General features: G+C 41.8%; 1 protein-coding gene across 1 annotated transcript in view; it reads right to left on the bottom strand.

Moving 5' to 3' along the window:
• C2CD2 (C2 calcium dependent domain containing 2) overlaps positions 1-22,436 on the bottom strand; it is a 42,643-nt gene that overhangs the window by 5,093 nt on the left and 15,114 nt on the right. The window contains exons 5-13 of the mRNA XM_062000837.1: positions 20,874-20,996; positions 20,304-20,424; positions 16,230-16,338; positions 13,126-13,187; positions 10,424-10,557; positions 9,994-10,165; positions 9,133-9,246; positions 6,678-6,805; positions 5,026-5,338 (exon numbers count right to left, since the gene is read on the bottom strand). Of these exons, the coding sequence (XP_061856821.1) occupies positions 5,026-5,338; positions 6,678-6,805; positions 9,133-9,246; positions 9,994-10,165; positions 10,424-10,557; positions 13,126-13,187; positions 16,230-16,338; positions 20,304-20,424; positions 20,874-20,996 (1,276 nt within the window). The remainder of the gene's footprint in view (positions 1-5,025; positions 5,339-6,677; positions 6,806-9,132; positions 9,247-9,993; positions 10,166-10,423; positions 10,558-13,125; positions 13,188-16,229; positions 16,339-20,303; positions 20,425-20,873; positions 20,997-22,436) is intronic.

Raw genomic sequence — 22,436 nt, 5'->3', positions numbered from 1 at the left:
TCTGAAGCAAGAATATTGATGGTTTGTAACCTAGAGGCCATAATGGTTAACAGTCTCACCTTGGAATGAGTGATTTCAGATGCTGGCGAATGCAAGCAATTGTGCTTTCTGCAAGAGGCACGCAAACATACGCTACATGCTACTGAATCCTTCTTGCCCCACTGTTCATTTGGCTCTTTCCCAACTGAACAGCACTGAGAAATTCAGACTCCACAGAAGTGTGTGTATTTCTCTGCTTCTCCTCACTCCATGCAAGTATCATGCAAATTAAATCATGACAGGCTGTGGTAGTTCTAGATATTTGCATATACACACACTTGGAGAGTTAGCAGAAACATTCAGGAGAGAAGAGCTCACATATATTGCTAGAGGAGTGCTAAAGAAGAAAGGAATTTTCCTTCAGTCCTTTCAGAAATGATGCTGTTAAAAAGGAAGGACAGCTACTGTGAAACATGCCTATGAGCAATCCAGTGCAAATCCCCTGACTTCGTATCCACACATTTTGTGGAAGGCTCCTTCCTGACACTCTCTCAGTTTCAAATACTCTTCTGAAAGCCATGGTAGTTGGTAAATGTACACATGCACAGCATTTGGTGTGGGTTGTACACTGGGTTCTCACATGTCAAACTGGTGTATCTTTCCAAAACGATAAAAGTATAGAGTGAAACAGAGGAAGTTAAGTTGTCTCACAGATCAAAGGAGCTGAAAAGAAAAGATTAGCTCATGACGAACAACATGAAGGTGGCATTTTAATTTGAAGTGAAGGACATTGTTGGTGCTGGAGAACATTACCTGACAGTCAATCTGCATATAGTAGACCCATACCAGCCAGACACTGTGTATTATACATGAATTTGGTAGCACCACCTACAGTAACAATCATGAAACATTTGCTGTTTTAAAATCCTGTTAGGAACAGCAATTCACTTCAAGCAGATTAAAAATAATATTACATCTGCTCCCAACAAGTTCAGAAATCTGCTCAAATCCCTTCTGGGGTAAATTAAGTTGCTTTATTTTGTTGTATTCCTTCCCTTGATCCCACATCAAACCTACTATGCAGGCAAGGCAACTGCAGCTGTCATCTCACCAGGGACTTGGGACTCATGTTGCCAACACCAGCCAGTAGCACTCTTCTCTCATTGCAAGCTCAGGTTGTTTTTGCAGCCACTATTCTACCAAATTCCACCTTCTCTTCCCACGTACACAGGTGTGCCTGATGCGTAAGGCAGTCTGGCTGCAGCTGGCAGGGCCACCACTCCAACCTACACCAGCAACACCCAGCCTGGTGTCACTACATCAGTCCCATGTTAAAATCACAAGAGTTTTGTGCAGAATTGGGCAGTATTTCTGTCTAAGTGGCATGAACCAATTTGAATGAAGGAGGACCCAGGTAGCAAGCCAACACAGGAGCCTTCTGGCAATCAGACTAGTACGTGAGGACAGTCATCTCCCTGTCAAATCTTCCACACCTCATTCCTGCACCACTATCAGGTTTCCCAATTCTCTCTCAGTTCAGCTATTAATTCCTGTCACTGCATGATCTTGATTCTGCTTTTTCTCCCATTGCAAATGGATAGAAAAAGCAACACACAGACCAACTCTTTCATGCGATACTGTGCAGCAGCTAGAATTACATATTTGTCCCTCAAAGACTCGACACAGGCTGTGTGTCATTTTGCACAGCGACAGCTGCAGAATAGGTATTTCATGGCAATTCCGTTGCACGCAGCCAGATGCTTCTTTGTTCAGATCAGTTACAAACATGTGCTTCGGTTTATTACTTTATGTTTTAAGGACTAAGTACTCATCACCCGGGAAGACATTCTAGCATGTTTTGTCTTGCTGCTGCTGAGACTCTTCTGCCAGGACACGATGGGATGAAAGCAGAAGTAAGCAGAAAGCAACAGGAACTCATGGCTTTGAATCTTGACTGCTCTCCCATCGCCCTCTGATTGATCTTTTTGGCAAGGCACTACCACTTCAAGCTGGTTGTCAATAGCATAAAAGAAACAGTGTTCAACCCCATGATACTGACAGTTGTTAATATGCAAAGGCTGGGGGGGATTGATGAGGCCTTGCTGCTGTGTGGCTTTTGTTTTAGCAGTCAGCTGTTCTGCCCAGCAGCCTTGGCAGCTGCAGCTGAAGCTGTGCCAACAGACAGAGCAACACAGAAGGGTTTCTCTGTAAGCAACTATTTAGCCCTAGTCATTCAGACTCATGTCCCATACTAGGAAATAGAACCAAACCAAGAACGCTGCAAAAATTATGCCACTGGCCTGGGACAACTCGCTGCAGCTGAAAAAACTGCAGGCAGCTCTTCCCTGAGAGCAGCGCAGGCTCAGCATAAGCATGCCATGAAAGCTCCCTCTGTTTTTGGAGTTACTGAGGGCCTTTGCTACCTGGAAGCTGCCACATCCCTACTGCCACCCATCAGTCTCTAGCCAATTTGGTACATGCTGCCTGGCAGTGGCTCCAGCTGTTGCAGAGGCATGCACTCCTGCTAAGAAGAAAGGGTAGGGCAAATCACAAGCTTCGCGATGCTCGTGCTATTTGCATGCTTACTTCTTGAGTTCAACAGGATCCATATGCCAGCTCTGCCCCTAACACCAGGAGATAAGCAGAGAGCATGTCAAGAGTGCTGTACAGACTGATTGGTCTTCATAGGCTCCTCTGCACTAGTTCAGGGTGTTCTGAAAATGACTGTGGGGCCAGGACCACTTCTCAATCTTATTTTTGTTAATGAAGGAAGATTTCCTTCCACATCTACAAGGACACAAACAGATATGGCTTTTTTCCATTCCTTCCCAACTTCCAAAACAGTTTTTATCCAGATGGTTCTGTAAATATCTCCGGAGGTCCAGGTAGTTCAATCAGTTAGGCCAGAGAAACAGATCTCAGAAACTGTAAGCAGCAGTTTTTAAAATAAACTTTCTGCATATGCATATGCAGTTATTTTGTCACACATGGTTTGCATGAGCAGATTTTGATTGATACTACATGGAATGAGCATGATGGGAAGACAAGAAGAATACAGAGCACCCGTCCAAGCCTTCCTTGCTGTCCATTCTGCGTGACCTACCTGGACAGCATGACCACCAGAAGAATGGTTCGTTATAGCAGACCCGTCTGCTAAGACACCTAAGCACGGGAAGGTAATTTTGGAGGGTGGAAAGAAATGGACAGGGGAAGAAGAAAACAGGTGCCAAACTATGTTTTTCTTCATTTTTTTTTTTTTTACAATGACTGTACCATTGTAAAGCTACGTTTTTCTTAATAAAAAAGCCAAAACAGAAATAACTTACTGTGTAGGTAATTAATGCTGGTTGGCATAGTAGTCCTCTTAAGTTTATACAGGGAATGGGTAAGAAAGAGGAAGTCAGAAAAGTAAGAAACCAAAAATATGCAAGGCTAAAGAAAAAAAAAGACAGTGCTAACTTTTAAGACAGTAATACATACACAAGGCATTTTGTTTGCTTTGAGTTTTGTTTGATTTGCTTTTGTTATATTTGGTTTTGTGATGTTATTTTTTTTAAAGAGAAAGCATTTGACCAAACAGAAACCTTGAATTATTATAAGCTAACTGAAGGCAGGGGGGGTGAAATCTCACTCCATAAAAGGTACACGGCTGGGACAAAGTAGAGATACGAGACTTCCACTAAGAGATCTGTGTATGAAGGGATTTAGGACAGTTTTTCAAAATGAGATAACGCGCTCAAATACTAGAGATACTTTGCACTTTTTAGCAGTCCTATAGTACATTATGTAAAGAGGATCTTTGGAAACCTGATCTCTTTGTTATTCTTTTAGAATAACATGTTTGAGAATAGTCCAGGTCTTTTGCCAAATCTCATCCACCTTTCTCAACTTTTCCAGGGTCCAAACAAGACAAATCCCTTGACAACTAACCCCTTACCCCCATTCCAAACACACCCCAAACTTTCCAATGCCTGACCATCTATGCCAAATTGACTGTTGCTGTATCATTTGGATCTATCAGGCAGAGCAACGCAGCTGTGAGAAGGCCGAAAAACCTTAATGAACTAACAGCAAGGAGGTCCAGTGTATGCCTTATGTGTGGGAATTACGATCATCTAGTAACATACTGAGGTTTTGCAGAAAGTCATTTTACACTACCACTGGGTATGGAAAGACTAGAAAATAACAAAGTGGAAAGGGGATGGATATCGTTGAGAAACACAATAGTTTTTGCAATTTCAACATGCAGCCCATGAAACTGGTGTGCTGCCTTTTCAGTCCACTGCACAGGCTCTTGTCTCAGACTTCCTAACAGCCCCTCTGTTCATCTCTTTGCCACAAAACAGTGCTACAGCCTCAGAGATTAATGGATTTCTAAAGGAAACACAGAATCCTGACATTTTCAAGCTGCAGCTATCCAGGTGTTTAACTACATAAGCAAAATGTTCTGATCCCTTATTTAATTACTAAATTACCTTTTATTCCATTCTCTTTAGCAAACTATATAGTAATTAAATCAATGAAAAGGCAGAAACTGTTCACAAGACAGTTAAGTGTAGAGCATAGTTCTGTTTTAGTTGTGGTGTTTCTTGAACGCACGCTTTAGTGAGGGCAGGGGAGTCTTGCGCTCAGAGACGTGAAGGAGGAAAAGGAACAGATCAGAAAGCAACTGTGGAACCCTGCCATTTTCACATTAATAATAAGGCTGCTAATATAGCACAAGTCCTTGTTTACAAGAACATGTTTTTCACTGACAAACTGACAATCGAGCTAGTTATTTCTCTCCCGGATAACTAAGCTGGGCTTAACGAGCTGCCCTTCAACTTTCTTCTGTTCCCTGATGGAGGGGAGTGTAAAAGCCTGACCTGTTTCAGAGAGCCATAGGACTGCACTCTTTATGGTTGCTAATAAGACAGCTTCAACCAGCAACACAATCATCAAGAGTTTGAGGACAAAAAATCAGTAAAAAAAGGATTAACTACCACAGTGTGGCATGACACGTAGAGAAAGCAGTCATTCACTGAAGCAGATGTAAACATCACGTACCTTTGGATTTTTTCATGCTCCCAGTTTCTGAAACACTTAATGAGCTCCCAGATGTTTCTTCACAGGTCTGGTCTAAGAGTGTGTTGGTGTCCCACTGTTGGCTGCCGTTCTCCAAACCCCAAGCCTTGTGGATGCTTCGTTGTGTGTCAGTATCAGGTATTATTTCTGAAGCACCCGATGATACCTTTTCATCAGAGGTGACTTTTGTAACAGCTTCCAACTCAGTAGGTGGATTTACTTCCTTGCAGGAGCTGTCCATGGCTGCAGCATAGTCCATCATCAGTGCAGCTTCACTGTCCTGAGATAAAGAGGTCTGCCCAGTGGAAACAAGAGACAACATTGTCACAAGCTGCTCTGCTGCAAAAAAAGTCTCCCCGCAAAAATCCTTTCCTCTTCTTTATGCTTTTGCTTGTGTTGCCCAGGGCTAGCAGAAAGCCACTGTGAAGCTTCCTCCTCCAAAGGAGAGGAGCATATAGCCAAGTTTTAATAATGTTGTTAACACCATATGACTGGAAACAAAAAAACTGTATGTCTTCCACCTGTCCTTGGCCCTAGTGCTAATAATGGGACTCTATCCTATGTCTGCTGCTGTGATGAAGTATCAGTATGCATAGACAATAATGTTTCAGTCTTTTTAAGAAAGTCAGTATCAAAGGGTTTCATCTTGTAGAGGGTTCCAAAGAAACACAAGGAAGAATTTCTTCACTGTGAGGGTGAGGGAGCCCAGATGGGTTGTGGAGTCTCCTTCTCTGAGGACATTCAAAACCCACCTGGATGAGTTCCTGTGTGACCTACTCTAGGAGGTCCTGCTCTGGCAGGAGGGTTGGACTAGATGATCTTTTGAGGTCTCTTCCAACCCTTAAAATTCTGTGATTCTCTGACTTCTTGGCATCTATATCAGCTAAATACAAATCCATGCACACCCACTGCCTTCATTTCGTAGGCAGACACATCCATGACTGTGGTAGCAGATCCTCATTCCCCCTCCTCATCACAGAACAGTGAGCAAAGGAGGATCACAAGAGGATCCATGCCTACTGACTCAGCCTTCACTCAGAAATCTTTAGGAGTCCTGTGCAAAACAGCAGGACTTGACAGCAGCCTGCAGCGAAAGAACTATAGGCAGGCATCAAGCATCAGATCGGAGACTGAGGCTGTGGATACAGAAAGTCTGGAGGAATGCTACACAGCATGGGAGAAACCATCTTCTGTTTGCCCTTACTCTGGAACAGAACCCAGAGGACGAGGAGGTCTTTGTTCTAATGACTTTGAAGAAAACAGAAAAAAAAATCATACATTTTCTGTGTATTTTCCCTCCACAGGTAAAACATAGACAAGAATTAATTATCATCTGTTCTCACCTAAATTGGTTTTCCCAAATCCCTAATCATTTCACTCCCACTCAAGGATACCATGCTTTTTCAGTTAGGCTGTCAAATCTAACCATCAAAACCCAACAGTCTCCCCAGAAAACCCATCATTATTTGGCTTAACTTGAAACAGTTACTGAATCCTACTGGCACACAGACCTAGATCCTGCAGAGACTGCAGAATGGGAGACAGTAGAACACATATTAAGTTAATGTCACACTCAGCACAGCACTTTATAGTACTAAGCATATTATACATATAAGTGTCTTTTTCTGCTCTACCTTGGACACTCCTGATATGATTATGGTGCTTTTCTTTCTAGGAGATTTCATCTTCTGTTTTGCAGACTCACTTAACTGCCGAATAGCTGCTTCTGCAACAGGGTCGGTGCCATTCAGTACCAGTAGTTCTGAAAAGAAAGCATTATTCCAGAGGGAAGAAAGAAAACCAGGAGAAAAACAGAGAGAAGAGAGGCAGAGGTTGTTCTCAACTTAAGATTCAAAGAAATGAACAGAAATGGCATAAATGCCAGGCCCATCAAAACATCTTCCAATTCACCACCCTGCTATTGGATATTGTCTTTCCCTTCTGTTACCCATTCTTTTGAAAGTTCCTAAGTCGCTCTTACAAACCCTTGCTCTGAGAACACAGGAAGTTTTGGAAGTCTAGACAAAACATCCAATTGCTTCAATGCATTGCACTGCACGGGTAGAGTATCAAGTACCATAGTTATGAAGAGCCATAGTTCTAAAATGGTACAAAGTTGGCACATGCCACTACTTCTTCAAGTAGCTATTTTGCTCTTTTTTCCAGACATCCTTGCTCAGCCATTTCCAAATTTGCTTTGACACTATAATAGGACAGGGAAAACAAAGTGGCAGTCACTTTGCTCTTTATCAACTGCCTTCCAAGCCTGTAAAGTGCCCCCTCTTGCTTCATAAAACGCTCTTTAATGAGAAACAGAAGTTATTTTTGAATGTGGCGATTTTTGGCATCTAGTATGCAAGAACTCTGGGCACAGCAAATACACATTAATCAGATTCATCAAGGAACAAACAAGGCTAAGAAAATTAATGAAACAACACTCTCCATATTTCATTGTCTGAGGTGGGCTTTTCTATTAGAAAAAAAGCTTTAACAACAAAAGAATTCAGGCAGGAATAGCACTAGAGTTAATTAAACTGAGCAGCACCTTTAGTTACTGTGACATTAATGCAATAAAAGATGAGGCCTGAATAATTACGCTCCACCGAGTATCTCAGATACTTTTGGAACTTGAGGATATGTGTGCTTAAGTGATATGCAGGCCGATGCATGTCTGCACACTTGTTATAAACCCCTCTATCTCCCTTCAAATCCCCAGGAAACAGCTGAGAACATCCAGGACAGCAGCAATGGCACTTGCTAATTCTTACTGTTGTCATCACTTAGAACTATGGCACGTCCACGGCACCTTTTCCATAGGGCTTGCTGTTATTTTGGCATGATGTTTTTAATAACTCCTATCTTAACTACTGCTATACCAAATGTCCCTTTGTATTTCTTTCATTTGGCTTAAACTTTTGTTCTAATGAGTAATTCTTCCTGATACATTGCATAAACATTTCACAGAAATTCCCCTGTGTTCCCATGAAAAGAAAAACACTGTCCATACCAATGTGTTTTGTATCTTTAATATTGTAAACAGTTATGAGATCTAACTTGGAAGTCTAGCACAATCTTATCATTCCCCAAATCGGCTTAGAAATACCATCCTGCTTCATGCTAAGAGAGTACTTCTTAGTCTAGAGGTAGGGAAAGATTCAAGTGCTATTACAGCTATTCACAGTTACTGGTTCATGTACTTCCTTAGATTTCTGTCTTTTGGACAGTGTATTTATCTTTCTCAGCAAGCCTACAGACTGTTACTAAAAGTAGTCCAGATCACCTCCAGATTGTCCTATCTGCACTCCAACCTGTACAAAGAAAACTGGACTCTACATCATGTGTCATTTGCAGCTAGGCTAGATCCCATCTTTCATTACTGTTCCATACAGAGCTACAGAAAGACTGAACGGTGACAACACACAGGACTAGAAAATATGCTGAATATTCAGGGCTGCATCTTGAAAAGGTAAAATGCCCTAGTGTCAAAATAAGGTTTAATACAGTCAAAGTTAATTTCTAATTAAAGTTTTTATCAATGCCATCTGACACTCTGAACGCATTTCAGCTGTATGGCAGCTTATTTAGAAAGGTGGAAAAATTGGCACAGCAAGATTGTGTATTTGCATTAACACAAAAAAACCCTAGTGATAGGCTAGACAGAGAATTCAGTCTTCCTTACATCAGTCGAGCCTCCTGCCTTCTGTTCAGACAGGGGGTACTTCACAATGGCCTTAGAGTTTCACAAGGTTTTCATTTTCTGCAGTGTCTCCCATGCCCTTATAAAGGACAAATCTTTAATTGAAAAGTAAGAGAAAGGATGGCATGGCTTTTCTGCAGTCACCTCCCCTCTCCAAACCACAGCTCATTGTTATTTATTCAAAATTCGTAATTTCCATCCCCAATTAAAACCAGACCTCTACTGCAAGACAGTTATATTCCTAACTGCAGTGCTTGCCAAGATAAACATATCAGTGCCTGTGGAGAAGCAGTAGCCATATGGGTTTGCTGTTATTTTAACAAGATTACAGTAATCCCACGTGCAGCAGAGACAGAGGTATTCTCATTAGGAGCTGTGAACATTTCTATTACCTGTATCTGAAGATGATAAAGTTTTGCTGACTGGAGCACCATGAGAATGTATAGCCTGAATAGAGAAATCCTTTTCAATCATCTTTACTTTGACTGGTGTTTTCACTGGAGAATCTGAGGACCAAGTGGTTTAGTTATTTAAATTATTCAAGACATTTATTATGAAAATAATATGAATTTATTATACCAGTGTTAAAGCCTGTTCAAATCAACTGTTTACAAAAGTTGTTTAATACAAATTGTCAACAAATACCTTCCATGGTAACCTGACCCCAAAAGACCTGTGAAGTATAGGAATTTATTGTTTTTAAACATTTTCTTGCTAGACAATGCCCATTTCAGAAAAAGTTCTGCTTTAACAAGTTAAAAAGAATGCAGCTCTTCATGAGGCTTCACACAGAGATCGTTTATAGAGGTTTGACTTTCATACTTGTCCCAAGAAGAATCAGAAAGTCTAATCCTGAGAGGTTCACTGAAAAAAAACTTGTCTCAAAATGACACCAATCCTTATTAGAGATTATAAGACAGACCATAGCACAGGATGATCCGTCGTTGTCAAACTTGTCTGATACTTGTGCCATATGGGAAACCATCCACCAAAAACAAGCTCTTCTGCATTACCCTTCTACCATGCAGCATTAAAGTGTGTAGTAAAAGGAACACTAACCACTCCTCTTGTAAGCACAAGGCTTCAAGAAAATTAAAAGCCCAGTTCTGAAGAATATAAACAGTGCCCCCCCACCTTCAACATACCAGTCTGGACAACACCACACTTCCTTACATCCCACTCAACCCTCCCCTCACTTCTGTTCCCCACAAATAACCCTAAGAGTGAGCCAAGAAAGCAAAGGACTTCCTCACCTGTGCTCAGTGGAGATGACCTCCCTTCTAGACGAGGTTTGGTTTTCACAGCAGTTACAGTAGTTACTACAGTCCCACAGGGCATCACAGTGCGGTCCTTTTCTATCTTAGTGGCTGGCACTGGAGAAGAGACTTGCCATGTCTTTAATTCACTGGGTTCTATAAAAGAGAACTAGAAGGACAACAAAATGTCACATCAGAAGCAGGGTCAAGCACATCTAGCTAATATTCCTTTAGCATTTTTACTGATGTTCAACAGTTAGTTCTTTTGACAGATACAAATACCACATGAAGTGTTACCATGCGATCTGAACACACTATCTGAGCCACAAATTGCGCTGCGAGTGACAGTCCACATCACAAGATGAGCGTTCACAAGTACTTCCTGAAGTAAAAGATCCACCATAAAACCATCCAAATGCAGTAGTACCTCTGCACTAATGGATCCCAGCCCGGGCCCTGGCTCTGGGCTGCTCTCACTGCTGTTCAGTGTAAAGCTTTGCTGCCCAGAAGGTTGTTTCCTGAACAAGTCCAGAGGTACAGTCGCCTTTGCAGACAAAGGACCTAGAAGAAATAAGACCAACAAAATCAGAATACATATGAGCTCTCAGTATGTTTAAAGATGAGAAGATGGGAAAGGAGGAGGAAGAACACAGGCAGCTAATTGCAAGAACTGGTTCTATACCACAGGGCAGAAACATGGCAGTTTTCAGAGCTTTCTTTCCATTTTATAACTCTGCCTCAGCCTGGCCTAATACTGTGCAAAGGAAAAGAATGGAGACATTAAATATTACTTATTTGCCACTAATGGCCATTTTTTTACTGTATATGCAGAATGCTTAGAAAAAAAGAAAATATACAGAAATATTACTATTAGGTTCTTGAACAATCTCTATAACCAGTTACCTGCATTTTTCATTTCAGACAATGCTCTGGATCCCCAGTAAACTGGTATAGCACTAGAACAGTCTTAATTTGAACTTTAGTTTAGCAATTGGTTTTTTCCTCCTCTCACTTTGTCACCTACACTAGACTGGAGCAAACTGTTAGTGAAACTACTGCACAATTTCAGAGATTAAATTCTAGTTTTCTGCAAAATTCAAAGACAAGTAGAGATCTACATTATAGTCGCACTACCCAGCTCTCTCCTCACTAATATGATTCTACTTTGAGTTTTCTGTACAAACTTTTGAGAGAAGAACAGCTAAGAAGGTAAGGAAGAGGGGAGAATGATGACAGGGCAATCAATTGGAACATTTTTCTTCAAGAAACCAGGCTGGCAGTTGCACTCCCAGTAGGATGTGGAATATTAGTGCTATTGTTTGAAAGAGCCATAACTAAAGATGGTCAGGTACAGGCAAGACTAAACTTTATGCAAGAATCAATATTCATTTGTTGACTGTATAAAGATCCCAATTTTTTTGTTAAAATGAAACCATCATCCCCATCAGAGAAATCATTTAAAGCATTTGCCTACATTTGACTTCCCAATGCCTCAAATAATTGCCGGTATTGCACTGATTATCTAGATAGAAAATTAAATTAAATACAGTAACCCAAAACCAAAAATCAAACACTGTCCACTTGGCTATATTACTTATTAACAGTGGCTTAGGTAAAATATTATTATCTAATAAGTTATTAGCCAAGCCTTAATGCACTATCACAAGACATCATGAGGTAAAAGCACATTTTTTTCATCAGTGGGTATGAAGAGATTCGTCTGATACTTTGAATTTTTTCCTGAACTAAATTGAATGCAACTGACAGTACTAGAACACAGACAAAAAGCTTGAGTGTCAAAAAGTAATGCTTCCTTTTTATCTGTTTTTACACCTGAAATCTGACACAGGAAGGAAAAAGCAAATGGATCCAAGAGATGAAATACAGTTACTATTTCCAGCTATGGCAAATCTCTGTATCAGCAAAAGAACACACAGAGTACCTGAGAAGAATTTATGGTGTTGCCTCATGTCTTCAGTGAAGTCAAAGCCATGAGTACCTGGAGCAAGTTTACAAAGCTCATGCAAAGACCTGAATGCGCTCTCTGGTCTCAGCACCCACCTAACCCTTTACTTCCATGAGAAAGGTAATGCTTCTCCAAACAAACCAACTGCATTAGTTCAGTGGAGGGCTTCTCTTGCCACTAAAGCTAATTGCAAACTGCATCAACACAATCAAGTGGTAAAAATGTTTCAGCCCCCATGCTTTATATTTAATCCAATCTAATCACAGAATCACAGAATGTTAAGGCTTGGAAAGGACCTCAAAAGATCTTCTAGTCTAACTCCCCTGCTAAAGCAGGTTTACCTTAATCAAGTCACACAGGAACACATCCAGGTGGGTTTTGAATATCTCCAGAGAAAGAGATTCCACAAACCCTCTGTAAGTGTGTTTTATACCTGAATAGTGTTTAATCTAACATAATCATAGTAAGTGTGTTTAACCTAGGCAGCCTCTGGGGCTTTAAAAGAAGGATTTAGGATTAACACCCATGATTCGCCTTCAGCCACAGAAAGACCTGGAAAGCTTAGCTTGAAACCAAAATTCCCCACAGCAGATCTGTTAGAAGTTTAGAAGGCTGAAAAATTAGGATATCAGCACATGGAAGACTCAGTATGTGCAGAAAGAAACTCAAGGTTTCTCTTTAACCTTAACTCTGAGGAAGATGAACACAAGTGAACAATGTATTCTCTCTTCTGGCCATGTTTACTGGTGGAAGTAATGGTCTACATAGACAGCACTTAGCCCAGGTCAATCAGTGAACTGCAGTTTTCCATGTATTTCAACTCCAGGCCCTACATTTGGGGACAGGCTTACAGTATTTAAAAACACCACCAAGTCATAAATTTTCCACAAGCTGTCAGTCTGGTACAAATTTAGTTGGCTATTTTCAGCTGATCTCCCTTCCACAGCTGTTCTCACCCCCAAGGCTTCCTAGAGCCATGCTTGAGGAACATTGAATTTCACTGCCAGGACAAGTCAGCAGAAGGTATCAGCACTTTAATGTGTGTTCAGAAATCTGGTAGTTTCTCATTTGGCTGTACAGACGCATAGAACAAAAGGACTTACAACAACAGTTCATGAGGCTCACAAATTGATCATACAAGATAATTCAGTTTTAATACTTACTATCCAACTTTCCATCTTCTACTATTTGCAGCTGCAATGCTTTTGATTTGGCACTTAGTTCACTGTGAAGTAAATGAAACTCTGTTAGGCCTTTGCAGGTGAGCAGACGTTCCTTCCCACTTAGGTTTTCCCCTTTCCCATTCTGGCTGCCACCACCCTGACTCCTCTTGGCCCATACTGTGCCAGGCAGTACAACCAGCTAACAGAGGCAGGCAGCACTGCAAGGCCGCACTGCCAGGCTGCTGTGTACACTGCCTGCAGTGTCTTTTTGCCCTCAGGTAAAACTGACTGAAAGGATCACAGTCAGACGGCCTGATTCCCTCCAACACTGTTGCAGAAGTTTGTTTTCCTAAAATTTCAGAGGTTTTCCCTCTCCCCAGTAGCTGACAAGTTGATGCCCTTCAAGTGATGTTGGTCCCTAATCCAACTGCTATACCGAAGCACCAGATTTGCCTGGCAGGATCCAATTTGTAAGTCAGGATCTGGAACAGGTCCAATCAACAACCCATTCAAAGCTGTGGGGTATCCTTTCAAAGCAGGAAAGTATCTTGCAAAAGCAAGATAGATGCTAGTAAATAAAAGCAGTGACAGTCTTACATGAGAAGGATCAGTATTGCTTTTCCCTAATAAGACTGTAAGGATTTTGCAAGATAACAAAAACTAGTTTCTGCGTGACAGAACTGACATGAACTATTAGCACTGGCACATGCAGTACTTCATAAGATGGATCAGACAACAGATACAAAACCTTTGCTCTAATTGAGACAGTGAAGACAACTGGGTACCCAGTGAGGAACCTTCCAGTAAATATTGACTTTATAACCTTCCCAGCAGGTGTTGTGCAAAAAATCTTAAGGGCAAATATACATGTATTTTATTTTTATGTCTCCATTTCAGGATAGTGTGATCTTGGTTGCAGGCATCCCACCTCCATTAGATGCTGTGGGATATGACCTATGCAGCAGGTTTTAAGCTCTTCCCTGCCATTCCTCTCCTCTCCTCTCTTGCACCTCCAAAACTTGAAAGGAAGCACCTCAAGGGTACTATTCCTGCTCTTCCCATGAAGCTAGAGGAGAGCCTGACACGGTGGTCAGTACACTGGTGGATATTTTTGTTTTTGAAAAAAGAAAAGGCAGGGAGGGGAGAAATGTGAACTTGAAAGAACGTATGCAGCCAAATCCTGATCACTCATCTGTAGAAGTCCCCAAGCTTACCTCATGCACTTCTGAGAAGCAGCCAACGCCATGGAAAACCCAGCATTATCCCTAGTGTCAAGGTCAAATTCCAGCCAACTTAATCACATCCTGCCTTCCCTCTTTCTGTACTTTCAGTTGGAAATGTTATTATTCTGCCAAATTTCCTGTCAGAAATCACTGTGAACATGTCTGCTTTCCAACACTGAGCATGGACACTGTCCTACCAACAGATGGCTGAAGTGATTTGCACACCCAGTGGCTGAAGCCCTTTGAGTACTCTACAGTAGAAAGCTTCTACAGAAGTGCATTTCCCCACAGATCTTACTGTGGAGAAGAAACTGCGTCAAGTTAATCCTTAAGTCTTGATGTCAACGCAGCACACTGTCACAGAAGAACAATGTCTGACCTGCAGCTTTCCACAAAAAACTGTAGGCCCTAAAACCATACTTTAAAAGTCGTTGGACTGAGTATGTCTAAAGGAAAAGAGCTTCTTATGTGGCCTTCTACTTGACAGCAGGATAAGAAGTAGTTACCTCACCTCCATCAGACCACATAAAAAGGTGAGGCCTTTCAGTGTGGTTCTGCAACATAAATTTTAATTCACTGACTATACTGATTTCTAGTCATCTTCACCCCCTGCACCCATGGAAAGATTCAGTGTTCTCCAAGTCCTGTACAACTTGTGATGACCAATCCTGGTGCCTTCCTTCAAAATCAAGCAGCATCTGTCACTTTCCCCTCAGCTCTCCTGTTTCTGTATTGCACAATCAAAACATTCATGGGTGCAGTACATCAGACTGCAATGAGACAGAAAAACATCTATGCACTGCATGCTCACTCCTCCTTCAAGTTGAGAAAGAGCACTAAGGAGGAAGAGAGCAGTCAGTACAGACAGACACAGGTCTCAATACATACTCAGTTCCTTGTAAGCTAAGCCTCTGCTTTGCAAGAGAAGGAACAGATACAGTGGATGCCAGGCTGAGACTAGAAAGTGAACAAAAATGTCACACAAAACAAGCAGCATTACTCTCTGAAATATATATATATTAAATTATATATGTAGAGAGTGAAATGGAACTGAGATGGGAGAGAAAAGCTACAATAAGAACCAGAGAGACTCCACTACACATTAAGTGCTTTCGCCTTCATAATCTGAAAGAAAAACATAACAGTTTCTGCAGTATGTTGCATGGCAGTATCTCTTTGGGAAGCTCCTTCTGCCTGCCTGTGCATGTATTCAAAGCCACAAGAGAAACATCCCTCTGACCAACCCTGCCATCAGTGACTCCTCCTTCCTCAACTCATACAATACAGAAGCTACCAGATCTTTATGCTGTGCTGCTATAAAGTTGAAATGAGAATAGTTTTAGAACTGCTGACTTTTGACCTTATTTATGGATGCTGTGGGCATCACAGAATACTGTGATGAATACTGTCCAAAAGTCCCATTTTTGTTCTACAGAAGAAAAAAATCTAGTTAGTTTGACATTGTCTTTTTAACCATAGCCACCATTCTTTTAGATGGTCAGGTTTTTTGTACATTTTCCACTCAGGGAAGAAAACGGGAGAGACATCAGATTTTCTCAAATGCAGTTTTCGAAGTGCCTTCAAAACCTTGCTAACATCTTTTTTTTTTGGCACTGTATGAAAACATAAGGTGATTTATTATGGGTGTTACTGCTGTTATTTACTAGAATTAGATACCTGAGAGTGAAGTTCTAGAGATCTATTTCATATCCATGCAGAGGGTAATTAGATATCCTGAAGTCCCAACCAGCTGCAGATTTCTCTGAGGCCACCCGACTGGACGTTTTTCAAATTGTCATTTAGTCATCAAACACTTGATATATTTTAAGTAAAAAAAGATGCTTTACTCTAAAAAGTATTCTCAATAGGTAAGTTACTTACAAGATAAACTCTTCCTTCCAAAAGGGATTTGCAGTATTATTGGCTACAGAGCTGGAAAACTTCTGCATAGGGTCATTCAACTGAACTATACATGCAAGGTTTGTGCTGCCTGTAAGAGCAAGAAAAATCAATATCCAGTTATCGGTATTCCATCCCCCAAAAGGCCCACTTACTCAAAAGAAAGTAAAGAACCTGCTTCCTTACATACTATGTTTTTGAATAGACTATTGCAAACACTTCCTCATCCTCCCTCAAGAACAGATGCCTTCCCCCAGTTTGTAAATTACCTACACTAATGGCGATGGTCAAGACTGCATCATTGTTGTCCTGTGCATTGTTGTACATAGTGTGAAACAGGACAACCCAATTTAAATCATGAGATGAGGCAAAAAAGTACAGGCATACAAACATCAAAAAAGATGGGGAGACAGTATGAACAACGAGGAGGTGGTGGTGTGGGTCTGAGGCAGGGAGAGGTTAAAGTTCCTTTCAGTCACTTTAAAAAACTCAGATGTTTTCAAAAGTTCTTACTGGCCACAGTCATAGTGGTTTCTTTGGACATCAAAGCAAGATTTTTCTACAAATGAATGATGACAGTCATGTTAATTAACAATGGCTTTGTGGTTTTTAACAAGTTCATGGCATCTTGGAGTCCTGGTGCAGAATTATCTCTACCTTGATCTTGGAATTTGACAGCATGGCAAGTTGACATATTAGAGCAGTTTTACTGCTGCTCTAAGGGAAAATAGTTTGCGTGAAGTGTTCCTCTTAAAACAATTTATTTTGTATGGCTTAAACAGCATTAGAAATTGTGTCAGTCCCAGAGTTCCAAAACATCAAGGAAAGTGACAAAAAGCTCAGTATTGACTGTGTGCAAAGCAAACAAATGTCATACTGCCTCAAGTTTTACAGAAAACTCTAGGTCTATTTATTATCATCAACTCTCAGTTGTCCTCCAGTGGTGCACAGGGGCTATGGACAAGCCCTGTCTCAGGCAAAGAAGCGGCTTGGGCCTGGCAAGGTTATTAGAGGAGACAAAGAACTGTGTACACACAGCTTATCTGGGATCCAGGCTAAGCCTGGAGTAAGTAGTTTAGCTGCTTTCACAGTGAGCTGAGCCTGAGTTAATGAACCTGGGATGGTTTTCTGTTAACCTAGCCATATGTCTCTGCAGCCTGCTCCTGCTGCCGGCAGCACTCAGCACCCTGAGGCAGAAGTGCCTGTATAGCTCTGCATAAAATGACACCACGGCCTCTGACCGACTGACACCAAACAGGCTACTTCAGCATGTCTGCCCCGCACACCCTGGTGTACACAACTAACAATTATTTTCCTTAAAAGCAGAAATCCCTTTTGCCCTAGATGATGCACTGTGGACTGTATAGTACCAATAGTATCCAATCTAGGATAATCTTTGTTTACATACACAAACTAAGGAGATAAAAATGGGCACAGCCCATGCACAGAGACCAGTTCTGCTACTGGTTACTCACCAGTTGAACACATATCTATAGGAAAGCCACAAGCCCCTATAAACCATAGAACCACAGACTGGTCGGGGCTGGAAGAGATTTCTAGAGATCATCTGGTCCAACTCTCTCCTAAAGCAGGTTCACCTCAATCAAGTCACACAGGAATGCATCCTGGTGGGTTTTGAAAACTTCCAGAGGAGACTCCACACTCTCCCTGGGCAGCCTGTGTCAGGGCTCCCTCACCGTCACAGCAAAGAAGTTTTTCATTGTGTTTAAGTGGAACTTCCTGTGTTCCAGTTTTTTGTTTGTCACCCCTTGTCCTGTCATTGGGCGCTACAGAAAAAAGTGTTGCCCCATCCTCCTCATATCCACCCTTTAGATATTTTTAAGTGTTCACGAAATCTCCCCTCAGTCTGCTCCAGGCTAAACAGTCACATGTCTCTCAGCCTTTCCTCATAAGGATGATGCTCCAGTCCCCTGATCATCTTGGTGGCCCTGCACTGGACTCTCTCCAGAAATTCCCTTTCCCTCTTGAGCTGGGGAGCCTAAAACTGGACACAGTGCTCCAGGTGAGGCCTCACCAGGGCAGAGTAGAGGGGGAGGAGAACCTCCCTCAACCTGCTGGACACACTCTTCTTGATGCATCCCAGGATGTCATTGGCCTTCTTGGCCTCAAGGGCACATTGCTGGCTCATGTTTAATTTGTTATCAACCAGCACTCCCAGGTCTCTCTCTGCAGAGCTGCTCACCAGCAGGTCAATCCCCAGCCTGTACTAGTGCATGGGGTTGTTGCTCCCCAGGTGCAGGACTCTGCACTTGTCCTCGTTGAACCTCATGAGGTTCCTCTCTGCCCAACTCTCAAGCCACTCTCAAGCACAGCCTTTTGGTGAATCAGCCACTCCTCCCAGTTTCATGTAAACCATATTAATATTAGCATCCATGGTTTATAGGATAATAATGATCACGTCAAGACACTCTCCCCCCCACCCCATCCGACTCCACCCCCTTATGTATCTATGCAGGTTAGCCTGTAATATTGTACACACAGACTAAGAATTGCAACAGGATAATTAACTATTGCTGCAAGACAAGGACAGAAAAAGGGAAGGGAATGATAACTAAAAGGCAGCAAGCTATGCATAGAAGCTAGCATCTTCCCAGCAGCGCAGTATTTCCACTGGATTTCAAGTCTGCCAGCTAAATTCCACTGTGAAGCTTTATTTCTCATACTCGGTTCCAAATTGTTTACACTCCCAGAGTTGCTAGGGAACAAGCAAAATTCCCTCCATCTCCTTTTAGAAGAGCACATAGTGATTTTATTTCTCAGTATCTGGGTTTCCCAAGTAAACACTTTAACTGTCTCCTCTCCCTCTAATTTTCAGAGAGCAAGCAAAGAGGCTTCCCCGAAGCCCAATCCTCTGTTGCATGCACTGTATGCACACAAAGGTATCTCATTTCATGAGTTTTAAAGGCAGCCAAAATTATCTGCTCTTCTGAAAAGCTTAATTTGTGCTACAAAATTGTAAAGTAATAACAAATTCTGAATGAGTATTCCTGCAATCTACAGTTTCCTGCAGAGTTTTATTTATATAAGACATTTCACTGCAAAGAGTTCCAGAACTGCTATAAATAGAATTTGTTTTTAAAAAACAGTTTGCAGAAAGTAACAGGGGAATCACTTCCAAACAGGATGAGCAAAGCAGCATTATGCAAGAGTCTGGGCAGAAACCTATTACATCTAACTGAAAAAAAGGAGCATAGCAAGTAGGATATATTTATCCAAAACTAGTGCCTTGCCTAATTCAGTAGTCACGAGCTTCCAATAAAAAGACTGTTAAGGAACTGTTAGTAACCATAAAAAAGAGAGCCTCAAATTTGTATTTCCGCTCACAAAATCTGAAATATGCTTGCTTGCACTTCCATCAGTGATGGAGACGTGCCTGCACTTGAAGCAAATCTAAGTACTTGCAGGACAGGCTTGGTGCTTCTTTCCAAAACCAACACTGCAACCTCACGAGGCAGTGACCTCCTTTTTGGCTTCATTCTCCGCTCACACTCCACTTCCCTACCCACAGAGATACTTTATTAGAGGGGGAAAAGGAAGCCCAGACAACAAAACACCACATTTTGAGGAGAGTTTACATAGAGGACGAGAGTTTTAGATATATCAGAAAATTGCTCAAAAGTAAAGAAAAGCAGCTGTAAAAATAAGGTAATACTGAACCAAACCAACGCCATTGCTAGCAGTTAATGGAGAGCTGGATTTGAGGCCCTCATTTTGGGCACACCCAAAGTGACAACCTTCAGAAATTAAATCTAGAAAATAATAAATCAACTTTGTAAATATGCTCATTTCAATTTGTTTTCAACAAGGACAGATTTGTTTACAAGAAGATTAAGATGTTTAAATGCTCAAATAAACCAAACCATGCAGTTTTGTACAAGCATGACTAAGCCTGTTTCTCTGAGTACATCAATTTTTGACAGCTTCTTTGTAGAGAAGGTTGTAACCCAGAACCTCCAAATGATTTGTCAAAAGAAAAAAACTAAGAACCAACCCAACCCTGCTTGAAAATGAGCAGCAATGCATGGGACACGTTACCTGCAGCACTATGATCAGTTAGGTTTACCGCAATGTTCTTCACCAGCAGCTTGAGTTCATGAGCCCTTGGAGGTTTAGGTGGACTAGTGCCCTGAGGGAGAAGACTTGTCTTCTGCATATCCTGTGAAAAGCAAGCAGAGCAAGAAGATCACACATATGCAAACACTAACTACTTTTCACTTCTGTCATATGGATACAGGGAAGCTGACTGCGATGGGGTGTGACATCCAGCAGCCACAAAGGAGTCATGACCACACAGCCTTCACTGCCAAAGGCTATGTTATTTTAAAGAATGCATTCACAGAATCACAGAAATGTAGGGGTTGGAAGGGACCTCTAGAGATCATCCTGTCCAGTCCCCTGACTAAAGCAGGTTCACCTCCATCAGGTCACACAGGAACGTGTCCAGGCAGGTTTTAAAACCCTCCAGAGAAAGAGACTCCTCACTCTCCCAATTATTTCTGATCACCAAATGGCGTCAAACTAACTCATTTGTGAGTCATCAATATATAATAAAAACACTAAGCAGAAGGACACTTCTCAAAAGATTTCGGTAGGACTAAGACTTACCTGAACATCTTTTATATCTGTAGGCCTCGTACTCAACACTACAGACGGAGAAACTGAGCTAAACAGGTTCTTCAAAACATCTCCGAGTGTTTCAGATATTGCACATGTGCCTGCTGTTTGTCCCTAAGAGAAAATAAACAATTATGCTTCTCAAAACTCAGGAGGAGGAAATTAAGACAAAAATTAATGTAGTACATCTAAACCACCAAAGCCATCCAACATTAACTTTGTCAGAGAGAGACGTGGTTTCTGTTGCCAACAACAAAGTGAAATAAGAGATCACACAAATAATTGCTTACATTTTTATATTACTTATGAAAGGAAAACTACAAATACACACTGAAAAAGCCACATGCTGTTCTGAAAGTTAGGAAGGCACAGCTATTAGCCACAAAAATGGAAGCTTCGTTAACAGTTTGTATCCTATGGTGGTGTTCTGAAGTTTTTCTACTGCTTTGCACTTCACTGAGAGAGCAGACCAGGCCATTAGACAAGCAGATCGGCACCATTCCACTGATTTAATGGGAGGTATGCCAGCTTGCAACAGTTGAGAACTTAATCCTGTGCTGTACTGTAAAAATTATTACAGCATCTCCTGGAGGTCTTCAACCTTGCTGAAAAGTGCACTGTAGGGACTGACAGTTGTGCTGCTCTGGGAGACTGACTCATACATTTGTGCATCCAAAAATCTCACTGCAATCGGTGTTTAACACTGCTGTCCCTGAGAGATCAGAACAGACCACAGGTTCTGCCTGCACACATTGCTCCACACAATTAATTGTAAGGTGTATGAGGACAGTGAAGTGCCCCTGCCCTCCCTATGCTCCCGGAGAAGCCTGCTTCCTATGTCATGCTGCTCAGGAAGCCTCTTCTGCTCATTTACCTACAGGGAGTGGATTTTTAAATTAAGCTATCACAGAACGGGCAGTCTGTTACCCAGCTGATCTGAAGGCACCACAGGAGAAATCTCAGTGAGGTTTCTTTTCTAAAGAAAAGACTGAAGTAGTAGACAGAGATTTGACCTAAACAACAGAAGGACTCATCCATCTTTTCTCACCTGATACCACATCTGAGAGGTTTTACCATTACAGAACAAGGCTTTATTAAAAGAAAGCGAACCTCTTCATGGATGTAGTTAGAGAACAGATGGAGAATGCAATAATCACATAAAAGCAGATAAAAGGTACCCTCCTGCATGCTGCTGTTTGATGGGTGCATGTCCACAAACAGCATGCCACTGTCAACAAACAAGGCCCTGCTGTAAAGACAAGGTACACTGATGACAACGACACCCAGACTGCACAAGCAGGGAAATCAAGTTGGGGTCTGAAGGCCTAATCCTGGTAGGTTGCCTTGATAACACTATGGCTCTGCATCACCAGCATTCAGCGCTACCTGGCCCACACTGGTGCAGCCACGCTGCACAACTAAGCTGCAAGGCACTAACAGCTGAAGCCTCCAGCAACTGCATTGCTGTGAACATGGCAGAGCATGGCATTGCTTTGCCCCTCAAGCATCCTGCACCACGGTCCTCCACTACGGAGTTCTCGGTATAGGAGGCGA

This window comes from Colius striatus, chromosome 1 (genome assembly GCF_028858725.1).
Source record: "Colius striatus isolate bColStr4 chromosome 1, bColStr4.1.hap1, whole genome shotgun sequence".
In the NCBI taxonomy this organism is placed as follows: Eukaryota; Metazoa; Chordata; class Aves; order Coliiformes; family Coliidae; genus Colius; species Colius striatus.
Note: the sequence above shows the minus strand (reverse complement) of the source record. Positions and strands in the feature narration are given on the sequence as shown.